Source organism: Salarias fasciatus, chromosome 12, assembly GCF_902148845.1.
Source record: "Salarias fasciatus chromosome 12, fSalaFa1.1, whole genome shotgun sequence".
NCBI lineage: Eukaryota > Metazoa > Chordata > Actinopteri > Blenniiformes > Blenniidae > Salarias > Salarias fasciatus.
The window spans coordinates 7,300,249-7,319,208 of NC_043756.1; the positions used below are offsets into that span (position 1 = coordinate 7,300,249).

Consider the following 18,960-nt stretch of genomic DNA (forward strand, 5'->3'; position numbering starts at 1 on the left):
GAAGCAAAGATATTCAAATGAATTCAGTCTCCCTTCAAGTTTTTTTTGTTTTTTGTTTTAAACTAGCATAAAGTTTTGCACAGACAAAAAAAAAACTTATGATCTCCAAACACCTACTGCAGATCACAAATTATCTGTGCAACCTATTTCATTACATTTTTGTGCAAATGAACAAAAAAAAGCCAGATAAAGAAACTAATTAAAACAAACGCCAGTGCAAAAGATCTGCATAGGTTGTGTTGTGTTGGTTTTCAGTATCGCATGCGTTGATACTGCAGACTGACCCTCTGAAATGCCTTCCAAGTTGTCACTGCAGAGAGAGAAGCGCAAGGTTTTGTCTGGTTTGCCATGCAGCTTGGTATCATCAGCATGCCCATCCCCCTGGGCCCCATCTGCCATCTGCAGGTTCAACACCTAGAAAACAGCAGAGCACACCCAACATTTTTGTTTATATCTGGCTGCAAACTTCCACTGACAGGAGACTGGGCTTTTTTTTTTGCAATTGGAGCCATTACCTCATTTCTTTTGAGTTAAATTAAATATCAAGCACACATAAAGAACTGTAAAACACATGACACAGACGCTAAAAAGTCTTGCTCTCCTTCAGTGACGATAAAAAAATATGACATTGGTTTTATCACATCATCATCAACTCTCCAGTAAATGAGCGCATTAATTCAAGTCCCATTACCTCATTCTCTGACATCATCCCGGGGACGGTCTGCGGCCCGGTTGCTAGTGAAATCACCAGCACCTCCTCTGGCATCAGCTCCTGAACGGACTCCTGGGAGCAGGCCTCTGCCTCCCCCTCCTGGGCAATGTTGGTACGACTGCGGCTACGAGCAGCTGTGGGTCAGTGAGTGGAGGCCGACAGAAATGCAACCAGTATTAATATTGGCAACAACAAACAACCAAAAACTAACTAAACGTATTTTGTAAAAATCAATAGTGATTGCCCAAAAGCTGGAATGGAATACAGACAACTGAGATTCCCATACTAGATGCCATACCAATAGGTTGTCTGACTGTGATTGCAATTTCATGAGATTGACTTTGTAGGCTGTTTATTACAGAGTTTGGACTCTCACCTTATCAATTAACAAAGCAGACGTGTAAAAACTTGCCTCGTGATGAGGCGATGCACTGGTATGACATAGATGAGTTATCTCAATTGTATATGTTAATCACAACTTATTAAAAAATAAAATAGATTTGTTTTCTTAGTATGAAACTGTTTCAAATTTCAGAATGCTGTTAAAAATGTGAATCTTTTCAATGAATTTTTGAAATTACTTATGACACTTGAAAAGAAAGTTTTTCATTAAAAAAAAAAAGGTAGATGTTGGATAAGTTCAGTTGACTGAAGCGAGGAACTCATAACTAAAGAAATCTCACATAATCTGTACAATTTCTGGGATAAAAAATAAATCCACTTCAATGCTGCTCTACAGACATATTTGTACCACTAGAATTTTATGTCAATAGTTTGTTGGTTTCAGTACAAACCTCTGTTGAGGTTTCATGTAAAGCCCAATTGTCATATCAGTAACCGAAATATAACATGATGATGCCGAAATTAGACCACGGGACTTTCACACGGCTCACATGAGGAGAGCTGATATCATTTCAGCAAAAATTTCATTTTCTAAGTTAAATATAATAAAGACACACAGGAACAAACAGCTGTAAATACTGGTGCGAGGCAAGGAAACACAGCCGCACTCACTTTACAGTGCAACAGCATCGTCTGCAGTTAGTAAATCATTGGCATTGTGCTTATAACGAGCGTTCATGGACAACAGGTCATGTGATGAATGAGCCGTGAATCATCAAGTCAAAAATCATGTAAAAAAATAAATAAATAAATAAAAAAAAAGGTCAGCTACTTCACCTTTTTCCAATAATGATTGGCTCGAGTGTTTTCACATGAGCCGATAAATCACTGAAAATCTTCGATACTATCAGTATAATTAAATCCACCTTGCCCGGTGTGAGATAAGCAGATTCTGCTACTTCTCCATTACTTTAACCACATCACCAAGAATCACAGACTGATTGATTTCCTCCACTCTACCTGGTAATGAAAAGCCGTATTCCGCTGAATGAAGAAGCAAACAAAAAAAAAAAAAAAAAAAAGGGAGGGGAAAACTGTAAGAAAACTTAGAAATCACTGTGCAGGGCCAAGCAAGCATGGTGAGAGCACATGGAGGACAGCGGTGCGAGGTTACGAAGCGTGGTTATTGTGCAGCCTGTAGCATGAACCGGTGCCTTGATGGTGTTATCTAACAGGTAGCCAGGTGACACAACAGATACGGTACGGGTTAAGCTCTCTCCACTTCTACATCGACCGACAGTCTACCCACCAAACGGGGTTACTAATGGAATGTGTGCAGACAGAGTGGTGCTTGTGGGGTCCCAGGATGTTATAGCGGCTAAGTGTTGTCCTGGTCATTCATTGGCAGCACAGAAGAGAAGGAGAAGGACAAGGCGGGGAGTTGGAGAAAGAATACAGAGTACAGCTCAGAATTCAAAGTAGTTCAAGTATCAACTCAAGACTGTGTACATAACTGTCATATTTCAAGCACAAGTGGTTCATTTCTAATTAAGGGGGTGTTGCTACAGCATAATTTGTCTTGGAAATGCTAATGAAGGTAATCTATGCATCTTTTCTATCCATTCCAATTAAAATTAGTTCATTTATATTTGGTAATTTAATTGGTTGTCATTTCTGTAATTGAGCCTCAATCCAGGCCATGCTAATTATCTTTATAACAAGCTGAGAAGTAGCTCATTAGCTTCCTATAAAACACAGGCTTTCACTAGCTATCGCCACTCAACTCTACTTGTTTATTTTGCTGCTCATTACACAAAATATTACAATTTTTGCTTCAAATTGTGATATTTCTATCGAGCAAAATATTTTTCAGATCAGCACATCAGCAAAAAAAAAAAAAAAAATTACAAGAGGTTGCATCAGACTCAGTACATCTGGAAAGAACATTTCAAGAAGAAAGAGGTGTAGTGGCAGTGAAAGAAGATACCTATGGGTAGTCTGTTCTTCTTGTTGGCAGGAGTAGTAGCTGGCGAGAGCTGCGGGGTGTTGGAGGGAGTCAGCTCCAGGCTGTTACTCTTCACAGTCCGGGATTGGGGTACATTGGCGAGCAGGGTCTCCAGGGCCATGTGCTCCTCCTCTCGAAGGTGATCTCCTGCCATCACATTCCGAACAAAGTCCACCTGTGCAACAAGCAGACTTTTTAAAACCTGATTTCATATTTGGAAGACGTCTTTGGCAAGTTTGCACTCGCCGTGCTCGTTCCTTGTGAGACAGATCTGGCTCAGAATGTGGAATTATATGTGAGTTCACCTTCAAAGATGTGCTGCAGAGACAGACATTCATACTGGTTTAACATTAATAAACAAAAGAATGCGTACATAAGCCGCGTTAGTCTCATCCATAAATATCCTTCCGTATATTACAAGAGGTCAAACTGCAGTCATGAGGCCGTTTAATTCCTCAGTCCTTCTGTCACATTTCTACTGCTACTGAATTATCTCCATTAACAAACCTTTTACCTGTTTGTCAGATTTTTGGCAAGTTAATTATAAGAGCATTTGTCACACATCTATTAGGCCGTCTATTGCCTGCAACTGCAGGAACAAGTGACAAGCACGCCCAACACGTTAGTAAATGCGATCTGCCAAGCCAGGATTGCAGCAGTACGAATTTAGCAGTGAATTATGAAACATTAAAATGATAGGTCCTATTTTTAAGGTGTAGGTAGGATGTTGCGTGTGGACATGCCCATACTTGTGTCACTTCATCAATGGCTAGTCTGTGTACAAATTTTAGTCCACTGCTTGTAACCGGATGTACTACTTTCTACTAATTATTCACCCATTCATCTTCTTCACCACTTAATCCAACAGAGCGTTGCTGATCCCAGCTGACTATCAACAGGTCACAAGTCCATCACAGGACAAACAGTGAGACAGACAATCACACACTTAAGATTCATATAGATGGAAAATTCAGAGCTATTAACCACATATGCATGTTTTTAAGACTGCTGAGGAAACTGGAGTACTCAGATAAAATGGCAAACATACAAACTCGACAGAGAACAGCCCTCAGCCCACCCCAGACTCATGCACTCACTGCAGCAGTATGCAGCCCTGGTCTGATTATACAGAGGCATTTTATTTGGTTGTTACGTCAAATGAAACAGATCCAATTACCATCTCTGCTTCCCTTTAGGTACTTAGAAGGTCAATAGCACACTTACTTCCACGGCCACAGTATGGCAGTGGGCCACCAATGCAGCAAATGCACATTGTTTGAAGCTTAACACACTCATGGGCCAACAAATATGGAGAGGAACTTTGCAAAATAGAGGTTAAAATTTAAACATGTAAATAAATTTAAAAGGATTCAACAAATCCTGTGTAGTTTTCACGATAAGAAATGCAGATGAGGCAACTTTTTAATGTATTGACATGAGTTTTACACTACCAGGGTGGGAGCAATAAGTCAATATCCTAAAATGGTATGATAAATTTATAATTTTATATGAAGTGGAAAAAAAAAAAACACCTACCAGTGCTAGAAGCTGGTTATGTGTGATATAGACTGCAGTCCTGCTGAGGCCTTCTAGAAGGTTCATTGATGACATAGGTGGCGTTTCAACTGCCCGCCCTCCGATCACCACATCCAGAAAGGCGGCGACACAATTCTGCAATATATGAAAAGGCAACTTAGGACATCAACACACACTGCAGCTGGAACTAAACAAACAGAAAAGAAAAGAAAAAAAAAAACAAGCATTACTGCATTCAAACACACCTTATCAAACTTTGACAAGCTGCTTTTCCGTCTCGGGTCGGCATCGTCATCAGTCATAGCCAACTGCTGCAAAAGCTGTCCTACCTGAATCACAAAACGGAATTACATTTCTGCAGTGGACCAGCAGTCTTCAGTCAAGAGGAAATGGAGGGAAAAGAGGCTGGCGCTCACCTGCATTAAATTGAAGCGGGCAACTTCATTGATTGGCGCGTCTGAGATGATACCGTACTGCTCTGGGTTGACTATTGCTGGGCAAATGAAGCAGGTGAGCAGGAGATCAGTGCACATGGTGCGCACCTCGCCCACCTCCAGGCGCTCCACACACGACAGAGTCTTGTACATCTGAGACACGATCCAGCGCAGGCTGTGAGGAAAGCAGTAGGTGTTCTGCTTCAAGTAACCAATGAACTTGTTGACCAGCGCGACCAGCTTGGCTTCGTTGGCCTCCACGGCTGCCTGCACCCTCTGCTTGTAGCCCTCGGAGCCTTTCTCTCCAAAGCGCTCCTGCTGGGCCGGGGTCAGGCGCTCCGTCACCTTGGCGGGGTCGGTCTCCAGGTGGTCCTCATCTTCTACCAGGAGCTGCATAATTGGTTCGTGAAGTGTTGCGGTGAGGAAGAGCTTTGCTGAATACAGGCCCTCGGAGAAGAGCTTGAAAAGGATGCTGAAGGCGCAGGTTCCCCGTCGGAGCAGGCGGCGAGGGTTGTCACTCTCCTTCAGTTCAAACTCTACCAGATATCGCAACACCTGGAGGTGGGCAAGAAAAATATACATTACCCAGATAAGTACCTCTCAACTTACTGAATTGCATTAAATTTGCACCGCAGAGATGAGCAGGGCCTCTAACCTGAAGCAGGTAGCTCTCATCCTCCTGCATGATACAGTTGCCATACAGTGAGGTGAAGACAGTATGGATGACGCCCTGGGTGTGCTCCTGGTTCAGCCTCTCGCCCGCCACCAGGCAGGACGCCACCAGTCTGGGGTTCTCCCTCAACCTGGCCACAAACTCGCCATAGATTGTCTCCTGGAAACCCAGAGTCTTGTAGCCGTCGATGAACTGCGTGTCTTCCAGCATTTTGGCATGTTGGCAGCATTCAGCCGGAGAGGCCTCCACGCTGCAGAACAGAGGTTTCATTACAAGCGTGCCCCACACAACTTAAATGTAAGTAGATGATCTGATTTTACATTTCGTTTCACCGACTACAATGGCAGTGCTGACAGAAAAATCTTTTATCATGTGGATGTTATGACATACAACCTGATTTTAAATAAATATCTTAACTGAATTCAAAGGAGTGATAAACAGTACCAGGTCTTACCTAGTTAGAATGAGACGGTCGAGGTTGATCCGTTGCTGCTTGGCGATCCAGGCAGCCCTGTACAGCCTCTCAGCCGTCTTCAGCACATCACTGTTGAGCCTCTGGATCAGCTGCTTCTCTGATGCCACATACAGCCGCTCCTGCTTCAGGTGGTGGGCCAGAGTGCGGATGTCTGGCTTCACCATCTTCACCAGCTCAGACAGGCAGAGAGGTGGAAGCTGCACAGGGGGACAAGACGCAATGGAAACGGGTAAATGATCCGCAAACATATACGAGAAACTACACAAAGCTTCTAAAAACTGTATATAATATGTCAAATTAACAAAAAAAGTGGAAGTTGGTTGTGTTGAAGGGGAACTGTTGTGCTTGTCAAGAATAAGTCTATTATAAGCCTTTTAAAGCGATTACATAATGTCTTCTGGAGCTATGTTGAGTCCCGGAAAATATCTGGACATTGGAATTTGTTCAGCTAGTGTTGGAAGTAAGCACGTATCAGATGTGAGAAGAAGAAAAACTAATCATCGACCATTCAATGGATCCATTCGCTGAGCCTGATCAGGTCACCAGTGCATCATAAGGCTAAGACAAAGAGACAGATACGAGGGTGTACCCAAAAAAAAACAGAATTTGATTATAACTTTTTATTTATGACATTTCAAAATAAAACACCACCGTCGCCTTCAAAATAATCCCCATCTGCATTCATGCAGCGCTCCAGCCGTGTCTCCCACTTCACGAATGCGTCGTCAGACCCGCGCGTAAAAGTGCCGTTTTTTGCCGGCTGCGATTTTTCTGTCACCTCCTCCAAATCTGCAAACCGCTGTCCCTTCAACTCTTTCTTCAACTTGGGGAACAAGAAAAAGTCACTCGAGGCTACATCTGGCGAATAAGGCGGATGGGAGAGGAGATTCATGTCATTCTTCGCCAGAAACTTTAGGTTACTTACGTAACCCCGGTTCTCTGAGTAGCATGAGTGAGTGTCTCACATTGGGAACGCCTACAGCGTGACCTCATCAGAAGCTCCTATTGCACTCCGCCAGCCACCATTGGCTGGAGTCAAGCGCGTCAGTGTCAGGGAGGGTGGAGACCCTCCCCCTATAAATAGTCCTGACACTGCGCTTCCCGTCATTCTAAAGACACACACCTCTTCTCGCTACGAAGAGCAAGGAGGGTGGTCTGGTGAGACACTCACTCATGCTACTCAGAGAACCGGGGTTACGTAAGTAACCTAAAGTTCTCTTTCATAGCATTCGTTTCGTGTCTCACATTGGGAAAATCCTGACTCCCGGATTGCTGTGCAGATGTTACGAGGCAATGAGCACCCCGAATCCAACATCACTGGGGCTGCGCCAAATTAAGCACTGAATGCGCCAATGTCGGAGCCGTCACATCAAGCCTGTAAAATCTGGCGAAAGTATGTGAGGAAGCCCAGCTCGCAGCAGCGCAGATCTCCTCAACGGAGACCCCTCTGAAAAGTGCCCATGAAGTCGTGAGACCTCTGGTAGAATGCGCACGCAGGCCCTCGGGAGGCTGCAGTCCCTTGGCATTATAAGCCAAGGCAATAGCCCCCACAATCCAATGAGAAAGCCGTTGCTTCGAGACCGGCCTCCCCAGTCGGCTCTTAGCCCAAGACACAAAAAGCTGGTCACTCTTCCGACAGCTTTTCGTCCTGTCTATATAGACCCTTAAGGCTCGCACCGGGCACAACATATGTAGCCGCTTCTGCTCATCGGAGAAGAATGGCGGTGGGTTGAAGGACAAGAGGTCAATCGGAGAACATGATCCCAACACCTTAGGCATGAATGCTGGGTTGGGCTGTAAAGTCACTCTTGCATTCCCTGAGGAGAACTTCGTGCACGCTTTGTGTACCGACAGAGCCTGAATCTCACCCACTCGTTTAGCCGAAGCAAGACACAGCAGTAAAGCCGTCTTCAAGGCCACGAATTTCAAATCCACCTGTTCCAGGGGTTCAAAAGGTGAGTCTGAGAGGGCATCAAGCACCAAGGGGAGGTCCCAGGATGGTGCCAGAGATCTGCACACCGGAAGTTTACGGCGTGCGCCCCTCATAAAACGGCAGATCAAAGGATGCTGACCTACTGTCTTCCCCTCGAAGCCAATATGACAAGCCGAAATTGCTGCCAGATAGACCTTTATGGTGGAGAAAGCTCTTCCTTTATCCACCATGTCTTGTAAGAAAGACAAGATCCCAGTCACAGAACACTGGAAGGGAACCTGATGCGAGTCTGAGCACCATTTTTCAAAAACCGACCACTTTCTCCCATAAAGGGTCCTCGTTGACGGGGCCCTAGCACTCTGAATGGTCTCAATCACATTCAGGGGAAGGCCCACAGTCCTCAGATTAAACCACTCACAGGCCAAGCCCACAGAGCCAGCCTGTCCGGGTGAGGATGAAATATTTCTCCGCGCCCCTGAGACAACAGGTCCCTCCGGGTTGGCAGGGGCCAAGGCTCCTGATACAGGAGCTGAGTTATCTCCGCCAGCCAGTGCTTTGCTGGCCAGTAAGGCGCTATGAGAATCATCGTAAAGCCCTCCTCCTTCACCCTGACTAGGGTAGGAGAAATCAGAGGTATCGGGGGGAATGCATACAGGAGAGTGTGAGGCCACTGGTGAGCCAGTGCGTCCACCCCCAGAGGTGCATTCTGGTCGTGAAGCGAGAAAAACAGGTGACAGTGAGTGTTCTCTGACGTTGCAAAGAGATCCACTGATGGTCGCCCGTAACGCTCCCAAATCAGGCTCACCACATCTGGGTGAAGCCTCCATTCTGCATAAAGGGGGTTTCCCCTGGACAGGAGATCTGCTCCACAGTTCAGAATCCCCGGCACATGAGTAGCTTTCATGGACAGGAAGTGTCTGCTGCTCCAGACAATCAGTCTGTGTGCCAGCATGTGCAACTGCAACGACCTCAGGCCGCCCTGTCTGTTGATGTAGGCCACCACCGTGGTGCTGTCCGTCCTGACTAACACATGATGTCCCCTCATGAGAGGAAGGAAGTGTTTCAGGGACAGTTGAACAGCCATCAACTCCAGATAATTTATGTGGAATGAGCGCATGTGAGGAGCCCATGTCCCATTCACCGCTCTCCCTTCGAACACGCCACCCCAGCCCACTAGGGAGGCGTCTGTCGTGACCACTTTCCGGCACGTAACAACTCCCATTGGCACTCCCTGAGTGAGGAAGTTTGTGCTTCTCCATGGGACTAAGGCCGCTGTGCATGCCACAGTGACTCGCACCCTGCGTGCGCCATGACGGCGTGGGTCCAGCTTGTGAGAAGCCACCCAACGCTGCATTCCCTTCATATATAGGCGTCCCATTGGCACCACCACCAGGGCTGAGGCCATCAGTCCCAACAGACGCTGGCAAAGCCTGAGAGACACAAATTTTCCCCTTTGAAAAAGGGATAAACAGCCTCTTAGCACCTGTAGCCTTTCTCCAGTCAGTCTCACTCTGGCCTGAGCTGAGTCTATTAACAGACCTATGAAAGTGATTTTCTGACAAGGAAGAAAAACACTCTTTTCCAGGTTCAAATTGAAGCCTAGATTCAACAGGTGTGCCGTGAGTTGCCTTGTGTGACCTGCTGCCTCCTGGTGGGAGGATGCCGCAATGAGCCAGTCGTCGATGTACGTTGCGACGCGGAGACCCCGCCCCCTCAAGGGTCCCACCGCCGCCTCCGTACACTTTACGAACACTCTCGGGCTCAATGACAGACCAAATGGGAGGACTAGATATTCGTAACTTGTCCCCTGAAAGGCGAACCGAAGATATTTTCGGTGTGGTGGGTATATTGGGATGTGAAAATAGGCGTCCTTGAGGTCGATTGAGGTGAACCAATCGCCCGGTCGCAGAAAACGCAGCAGGGAGGCGTGCGTTAACATCCTGAATTTGTATTTCCTGAGGTGACTGTTTAGATCTCTGAGATCTAAAATTGCACGTTTGCCGCCACCTCCCTTCTTGGGAACCAGGAAATATCTTGAATAAAACCCACTCTGGCAGTGTTCGGGAGAAATAATTCTTATAGCTCTTTTTTCTAGCAGAGCAGAAATCTCTTCCTGCAGAAAACGAGCGGCGTCGCCGTGAGCTTGTGACTGAATTACTCCACTGAATTGCGGAGGTGTTACAGCAAACTGGAGCCGGTATCCCCTGCTCAGTGTCCTGATAACCCACTCCGAGTCTGTGCACTCTGACCAGCCTGCTATTTTCAGTGACAGCGGGCTGACAGGCCAATCTGTCATGCATGGAGTACCGGCGCCCTCTAGCGGCATCGCCGCGCGGAGCTGCTTGTTCGGTACTGCGCATGCGCGAGCCGAGACTTGCGCCACAGGCTCGTCTGTGCCGGAGAGAGGAATCACTCCTTCCGGGACATGACAGGTTATGTTTTTCAACACAGTTTTTGTTTTGTTTTTCATTTTTTGTAACTGCGCCCTCGGCAACGTGCCTGGATGCGACAGTTGAAACATGTTTAATGTTGGACAACATTGAGAAGCGCTTGTGAGACGTGTTTGTGGACCGCTGGGGGATTCCACCTGCTGGACGCTGTCTCTGCTCCTCTTTATGGGGCGCTGAGCCGGGTCGAACATCCCGACATCCAGACGCCAAACGGAACCGAGCTTTGTGAACCTGCTCGTGAACGCTGCTGCCGGCGGAGCGAGCGGGGCCGGAGAGGGGGGCCGGGCCACATCGCTCCCGACTTCTGGGGAGGCTAGGCCAGCCGCTTCTTCCTCCTCACCACCTGAGTGGAGGTGGAGGGAGGCTGATCAGGCTGAGATCCCTCCCGTGTGGAAGCCTTCCTCTGCCACGGGCCTCTCGGAGGCTGCGCTCCCGGCGGGGCCTGGGGTGCAGGCTGAGGCTTCGGCACCCTGGGGACCTTGAAAGCGGGTGGTGGTGGCCGAGCCGCTGCCTTGGCATAGGATTGGCGGGGAGCTGGAGGCGTGGAGGACGGCGCCCTCCTCGGCAAACACAGCTTCAGGGCTTCATCCTCCCGCTTTTTCTCCTCACACCTCTTCTGCATGGAGGCTACTGCCGAGCCGAAGAGACCCTGCGGCGAAATCGGAGTATCGAGGAGATCCTCCTTCTCCTTCGTCGTCAGGGTGGTGAGGTTTAGCCAGCGCGCCCGCTCCTGCAGAACCATCAGCCCCATCGCTCTGCCCTGTGCCTGGATCGCCACCTTCTGCAGGTGGAGGCAGTGGTCGGTGATGATGCACATCTCCTCCCACAGTGTCGGGTCTGGCGCGGCTGTCATCTCCTCCTCCAGCTCCGCTTGGTAAGCCATCAGGAGGGAGGTTGCGTTAACAGCCCGGGCTGTCAGTGCCGCCGCTCTGTACGCCTTCTCCGTGAGGCTGGACTGGAAGCGGTCTGCACTGTTTGGGAGTGTGCACCCCGGCGAGGACAGTGATGTTTTCGGGTGGAGATGAGCCGCCACCACGGGCTCCACCGGAGGGATGTTACGGAGACCGTGATTCTCCATCCCCTCGCAGTCGAGCACGGAGCTGCCTGCCACGGGGTGTTTCTCCCTGTATGGCTTGTCGCGCCACGAGACAGTGAATTCATCCAGCAGCTCTGGAAAAATCGGCAGCAGCTGCTTGCCTGATCTTTTCACCTTCGGCAACCTTTTCCCATCAAAACGGGAGCGCGTCACGTCAGGCTGCGTTTCAGGCCACTGGATGTGGAGCTTAACCGCGGCGCGTTTGCACACGTCCTGCAGGTCCAAGTCCATCACCGGGGAAGTGGAATCCCCGTCTCCTGCCGGAGCTGTCATCGTGGTTTGGGGTTTTGCAACCCGGCCCGACAGAGCCAGTGGAGAATCATCATCTTCCTCATCTGTCATGAGGAGATCCGATCCTCCGTCAGAGCCGCTGTCTGCCGCTTCAACGACGTAACCCAGCGGACCTGCCGTGAGGTTGGAGTCGTCAATGGGCAGCGGATCTATAAAGTCGAGCTGGTCCCCCCAGCTGGGTCCAGCCTCAGCTTCGGGGGCCACCTCCATGAGATCCGTCGGCTCTTGCCCTGCTGCGGTGGAAGCCATTACCGGGTCGCCACCTGACAAATTCGTTAAACGAGCCAGGCGGCGACGAAGCACTTTGAGGGAGAGGCGAACACAGTGGATGCACTCTTCCGCGGACTCAAAGGCGGCTTGGGCATGTTTCAAGCCGAGACACACGACACACATCGGGTGAGTGTCCCAGCTCGATATTTTATTACCGCAGGGGCAGGCTTGCGCCTTTGGTTTAGCCTCGGCTTCCGTGGCGGCTAAGGCGTTAGCCATGCTCACCTGCAGCTGCAAAGCTGTGAAGCGGGCTATGCTGCACCGGCTAACGCTAACCTGGCGAGGCTAGTGGGTAGCGGGAGCAAGGTGGAAGTGTTGCGACTTCCAGGGGCTTATAGCGGGAGTATTGCTACTCTTCCTCAGTGTTAGCTGGTAAAGCTAATGCCCCTGAGTATTGCTACTCGGGAGTGTTGCCACTCGGTTGTTTCTGCCGTTGAAAATATTGCTATTTTCGCCAGCGGCTCAGACTACTGTTTGGAGACAGGCTAGTCTGAGCAGTATCACTCGGCTTCTGTGTCAGGCCGAGAACCCAGCGCCCGGCGACCGAGTCTTTCGCTCGTTCTGTGGACGGTTAAGCTAGGTCCCGGTGAAACAGCTAGCGCAAGTGAGGAGGTACGGAACTTCTGCTCGTAGCGAGAAGAGGTTTTAGAATGACGGGAAGCGCAGTGTCAGGACTATTTATAGGGGGAGGGTCTCCACCCTCCCTGACACTGACGCGCTTGACTCCAGCCAATGGTGGCTGGCGGAGTGCAATAGGAGCTTCTGATGAGGTCACGCTGTAGGCGTTCCCAATGTGAGACACGAAACGAATGCTATGAAAGAGAACTGCGTGAGGCGCAGCGCCGTGTCCGCTGGCGCACTGTGGTGGTGGATCAACCGGGCTCCACTCCGCCACTCTGCGGGCCGCTTCCTCCTCACATCCTCACGGAGCCATCTGAGGACTTCCATGTAGTAGTCCTGGTTTACAGTTTGACCTGGAGGGACAAACTTGCTGTGGACGATACCCTGGACAGCGGAGAAGCAGCTCAGCATTGTTTTCACGGCTGAGCGGACCTGACGCGCGGACATCTGGCCCTTTTTAAACCACCCGAACCACTCATGGACCTGATTCTTCCCCAGAGCATCTTCCTTGTAGGCTTGCTGCAACAAGGTGAGTGTTTCTGCTGCTGTTTTTTTCCCAGCAAAAAGCAGAATTTAATGTTTGCGCGCTGCTCTGGCTTCCCAGTCAATGTCGCCATTTTGGAAAAAATTGCAGACCGCCTCTGCACTCTGTTGCTGTAAATAGTGCCTGACAGGCGTCAGTGTCACTCTCGGAGCTCAAATTTCTCACAGATGTGCACGAGGCTTACCTGCAGCACATCTGACTGCCAGAAGTCGGAACTCATTATTATTATTGTTCCGTTTTTTTTTTGGGTACCCCCTCGTAATCACCAAGAGTCAGCTTAGAGTCAACAACTACCTAACAAGCTTATCTTTGAGGGACTGAAGGAGGAAGGTCCATCAATTACAGCAAAACTACACAGGCGGACCGGGAACATGTGAACGCTCACCACAAAAAGTACCCCGTCAGCCAGTATTCGCACTCCATTGAACTTAAGAACGAAGTATTCTATGTAAATAGTAGGCATTTACTTTACAAAAGCTTCAAATATCTTGCCACATGCTTATTTTTTCATGAATACTATTTGGGATTTGAGTTTTGCTGAATTGACTTGAAGCAGAATCACTTTGATTGAAGACCAGCTTAAAAATTATGGTTGAATAATGCAAAAGAAGTGATCATTTGCATTCAGTGTGCTTCACACATTGGCCCAATAACAGGAAAAGTGCACTCGTTCTCAAGCTTTGGGAGACGCGACACAGCCGAAAATGCAAATCACTCATCCTTTTTCCAGATATGCACAGCTGAGTGCATGAAATTCGAATGATTTCTTGGTGAATCCTTTCAACAAAAGCCTCTTTGTGGCTGGTTGCTGACATAGAAAACACTGATTGAACTGTGGAGTCGGGGCTCTGGGACGAGAATGAGACGAGACTGAAGAAAAGTGCCTGGGAGTGGGGATGACTGCGAGGCAGACTCTCACTCGCAAGCTAACAGACAACCACAACGCTGGAGTTGACTTGCCTGACAAATCAAATTGGTTATGCAGATTTGAATGCATAATGATAGGCTCGACAGTGAATTCCCTGGCAAACCTAAATAAACACCGATTATGGATCTGTAATTGCTCTTCAGGATTGTCATTTCATTTTGTTAAAAATCAGAAAATGGCCCAGATATGAAATCAAACACACACTGACCATGATAATTTCTTATCTAGGAAAAAAAGGTTATTTATGGCATGCCGCTTCTCCTAATATTAGCTGGATAATCCGGCCATCAATACAATAACAAGCAATGCTACATGGAATGAAACACTCAGCTATTAACAATTAATAAAGAATAAAAATGTCAAATGCACTGTTGATAGCACATTTTGTAATATCTGGGTTCTTCAAACATAAATCTCTATAATTATTTTAGGTAACTGAAAATCCCTGATATAATTCTTTATAATCAAAACACACATCTACAAATCTATATATAGTACACAGTCCTGCTGTAAGGAGATATCTATTAGCATTTATTTATAGCACCTGTAAATCCTTTACTGAGCACCACTAAGTGGAGTGTGCTATACAAGCTGACATGATAGTACAGTAAATTATAAACATCACACGTCTCAAAGCTACTGAAACTCACAATAGACGCATTAAAAAAGCAGCATCCTCAATACAAATGCTGGATGGATTTGACTGGCTCAACAACTACTTTTTTAATCCGAGTTGCTGTGAACTGAATTCCACTAAATCCCCATATCAAATCCCGGGGAAAAACAGCGGTAACTTCAGTTTAGCTAGTTTCCATTTGACATAAGAAGGTAAAACATCAACAGGTTGAAGCCTTAAGAGCAGACTTGTGCATACTCAGGTCCACATACCTCACATACTTAGACAGAAGTGAAAAAGCAACTCGGCTATAAAGTGGCTAACACAGGGGTTTGCGGCGGTTTGTCACTGCCTCATGTGCCCCTCAGCTGCAACGCAATCCAGTGTAGAGCTACCTGGTGAGTCAGTCATGGAGAGCACTGAGGAACTCTAAAGCAGAAGAGAAACCAAACCACCGACGGCATAATCTGCAACTCAGAGAGACGGTGTGAGAAATATACCGTCAACATCTGCTTAAACCCAGTACAAACAATACGAAGGTGGGGTAAAGACACGAGAGCCATGGTGTCAGAACAGACAGGAACGTTAAATGAGTCGGAAGTAGAATGTAAAACATGAAGGTGGGAATTATTTTAAATATGACTTTTGGAAAACTGTGCTGGAGAACACAGCTTGCTCCTCCCAACACAGAACTACACAACGATAGTGTACACACCAGCTGAATCCTGAATGAAACATGCTTTCAAAAACATATTCAAAGGATTTCACTTTCTACAGAAAGTATCTGTGGTTTGAAGACATCCTCTTCACACTTCCTTTTCCCATAATTCCCTGCACTTCTGAGCAAGGGATGTTTGCTCAAGGCCTCTACAGAGTGACTCATGTGCTACATGGTAGGGCAAGGCAATGAAACAATAACGATATATATCGCAAAATAATTTTTCCTTGACAGCCTTATGAAATATGGTCAAAAGAATTTTCAAAAGATTGCAGTGGTCCTTGTTTTAACAGACAATATGAAGAACCAATGATAATGAGAGCCGCTCCGTGCTGAGCCAATCATGTGGCTGGAATAGAGGGCTGCTGTAGCTACGTCCCTCGGCAGTAGGGTGAGCAGCCATCCCGGGACGCACAGAACCCCAATCTCCCCTCCACCATCCTGGAACCTGAGACAGTGCCCTGCCCAGCGAGTGCCGAGCCCAAACGAATCACCCAAAACCAGCGGCTGAGCTAACAGCCCCAAATGACCCGCACACACCCAAACAACACCAGGCGAGACGCGATCCCCTCCCCCGGGACAGTGGCAAACAGACCAAAAAGCGGCACCTCCCGGACAGAAAGGGACAGATGGCCACCCCAGCAGTGGGAGACCACTGGGGAAAAAATATAAAAGAAAATGAGCGTTTCCTCAGAAGAAACGACAGAATACAGTCTTTTTTTTTTTTTTTGTTAAATCTAAAAGAGTTCCGTAATGTCACATCATGTTCAGCTCTGACAGAAAAATTAACTTTCTGATATCCTCAATAGATGGTTTCCAGCACTTTTGGGTGATGAGTGCGATCCAATGACTGCGCTGTGCAAATAATGGATCCTTAAAGCTCGTGTCCGGAGTTTCCGTTCGTTTCCAATGTATGTATCATTTTTTAACAGAGCTTAAATGTGTTAGTCTGGTTCGATACTACAATATAATATTAGTATAAAGCAATATAAAAATTTATTTATGAGCCCCGCCTTCGTCTCATAGACCCCCATGTTATCCGAAAAATCCGGTCACTGTCGACCAATTGACTTCGAGCTTCCGCCTTGTCGTGCCGTCAATCAACATGTGCACGCAGCCAGAGAGCACGCGCACTCGTCCAAGCAGAGGTGAGTTAGCTACGCAGCAGCCGCCCCGCTTGCCTCGGATATATCCACTGTCTGCTGAACATCCACCGTAAACAGCTAAACATGTAGGATGCTGTAGGACTCAGAGGCTCTCATTTTCACCCGACGGATAATAGCGTGCACAATTAAAGGGGCGTGGCTTGGTCGCTCATGAAAGCAGAGGGAGGGCGGAACCTCGAGACATAGGATTAAAAAAACCTCTCTCTTTCAAAACTCCGGACACGAGCTTTAATTAGCGTATCTATTGGCCAATCATGGAAATCACCCAAAAGCACCTTACAGAGGAACTGGTGATTTCAGTATTGACGTTGAGCAGAAAAATGCGAAAAACGTTCCAATCGAAAACTTTGACCCCCCCTTCCAGAGCTGCACGCCTCTAATGCCTATAAGAAGGGAGCATTTCTTCATGTTTTCCATCATTGCAGACAACTCTGTTAAACATACGGTCCATGAGCCAAAAAACGGGACACCAGAGGGTCCATTCTGGCCTGTGAGATCACGGCACATGTAGATGAGTCTTTGTTGCATTTTTAGTTGCAGCAGGATTGAAAGAGACATATCACTGTATTTTTCACCAGCACACAAAGTTTAAAACAAGCAAAACTGTGCTATTTGAAGGTATTAGATTTTCATTTTACTGGATTAAAACGTTTTGATTCGTGGATGTTTGTTCATTATTGTGCTGTCATGTCACTGACTTCTCCCTTCAGTCCACAAGAATAAAAAAAGTTATCCTGTAATAAGTGAAATAAAACCTTGGACACCTGGTTTCGGAATTTATCCAACCCACCTACCTTCTTTAAGTAACAATGCAAAGCTTCTCAACACTGTGCAGTCCTGTCTGCATACCACTAATGACAATTACATTCTGGACAGATTTTTTTTTACAACAGTGTGATTGGATGAGTGAGGTCTCGACAAGCAATCACACGTCCCGTTCAGGTTTCTCCTGCCACTCTGAAAATCTCTCACTTCACTAAAAGCCTGCTTCACAACATCCACAGGTCCTGATGTAGAGCTGGGAAATACATTCATCTTGCAAATGATACCAAATAAGACAATTTTCTTCTCTTTAGGTCTGCATTCCAGTAAATTTATGTACTGTATTGAAAAATAACACTGTTCAAAATGACTAGCTTTTAACTACTTGGTTATTACATGATCATTGTTGACAAAATCCTAAACCTAATCTTGATTGTTCAATTTAAATATGACATCCAGCTACTTACAAGGTGGTAAACAAAGGACAGCATAATAAAGAGGATTTGTCGTTAACATGATCAAAAGTTAAAGTTCATATTCTCATGTTTAGGTTAAAATCAAGCTAAGATGTTTACTGCCAACAGTGCAATTTCTCATTTATGGATGCCTTTCTGTCAGAAACTGGAGGGATTTCTTCATCTGAGAAATGATTTTAAATCCAACCAAGCTTCCTGACAGACTTATAATGAAAGAGAACAGACTCTTGCCCAAAAACACAATCTACAGCACAGAATGAAACGGATTCTAAGAGCTCATGAAAATGTTGAATATGAATACACAAATATTTCTCCCAAAACAAATCCTTAAACTCATACAACCGCTGTCACAATACAGTGAGGCAAATGTTTTGACATACACAGATGAAAAAAAAAAACATTTGTTCTTCAGTTTTATGTCCTGCTGATGTCTCCTAAAGCAGCTGCTGAAGAAACCGAGAAGTAATTATTACATTCGGCAAGATTACTAATGTTGGACTCAACAGTACCAGCATTCATTGCCATAGTTTAAATGAAAACCCTTTAAAAACAAGCTTTCTTTCAAGAAATGAATGAGGCCAGGAATGACTGTAAATCCCATTTCAAAGGAAAAAACAACGTGATTCCTTGGAAACACTAAAACCAATAGTCATCCCTTTTTTAAACCGTAAAGAAGACTGATGCCATTTCCAGGCAATCCGCAGTTACCACTATCCAGAAAGAAAGTCTCCTTTATTGTGCTTTTGTCACACCTGATTAACAGTATGGTTAAGTGTTGTTATTACTAAAGGGAATTTTAAAGAGTCATTATCAATGAAAGACATCAGTTGATGGAGTATGAATAAAAGCTTATCCAAAAAACGAACAGAACAGCACACTATCTGTGTTATTGTTAGTTTAAAATATTTCATT

At 46.6% G+C, this 18,960-nt stretch overlaps 1 protein-coding gene across 3 annotated transcripts in view; it reads right to left on the reverse strand.

Moving 5' to 3' along the window:
- gapvd1 (GTPase activating protein and VPS9 domains 1) overlaps window positions 1-18,960 on the reverse strand; it is a 36,486-nt gene that overhangs the window by 16,600 nt on the left and 926 nt on the right. For 2 of the 3 annotated variants that reach the window (XM_030104399.1, XM_030104398.1), the window contains exons 2-10: window positions 6,157-6,374; window positions 5,685-5,952; window positions 5,012-5,584; window positions 4,841-4,924; window positions 4,596-4,730; window positions 3,042-3,234; window positions 2,364-2,444; window positions 692-846; window positions 285-414 (exon numbers count right to left, since the gene is read on the reverse strand). In XM_030104399.1, coding sequence (XP_029960259.1) covers window positions 285-414; window positions 692-846; window positions 2,364-2,444; window positions 3,042-3,234; window positions 4,596-4,730; window positions 4,841-4,924; window positions 5,012-5,584; window positions 5,685-5,952; window positions 6,157-6,341 — 1,804 coding nt within the window. In that variant the 5' untranslated portion in view covers window positions 6,342-6,374. The remainder of the gene's footprint in view (window positions 1-284; window positions 415-691; window positions 847-2,363; window positions 2,445-3,041; window positions 3,235-4,595; window positions 4,731-4,840; window positions 4,925-5,011; window positions 5,585-5,684; window positions 5,953-6,156; window positions 6,375-18,960) is intronic. The other variant, XM_030104400.1, reaches the window with a different exon arrangement.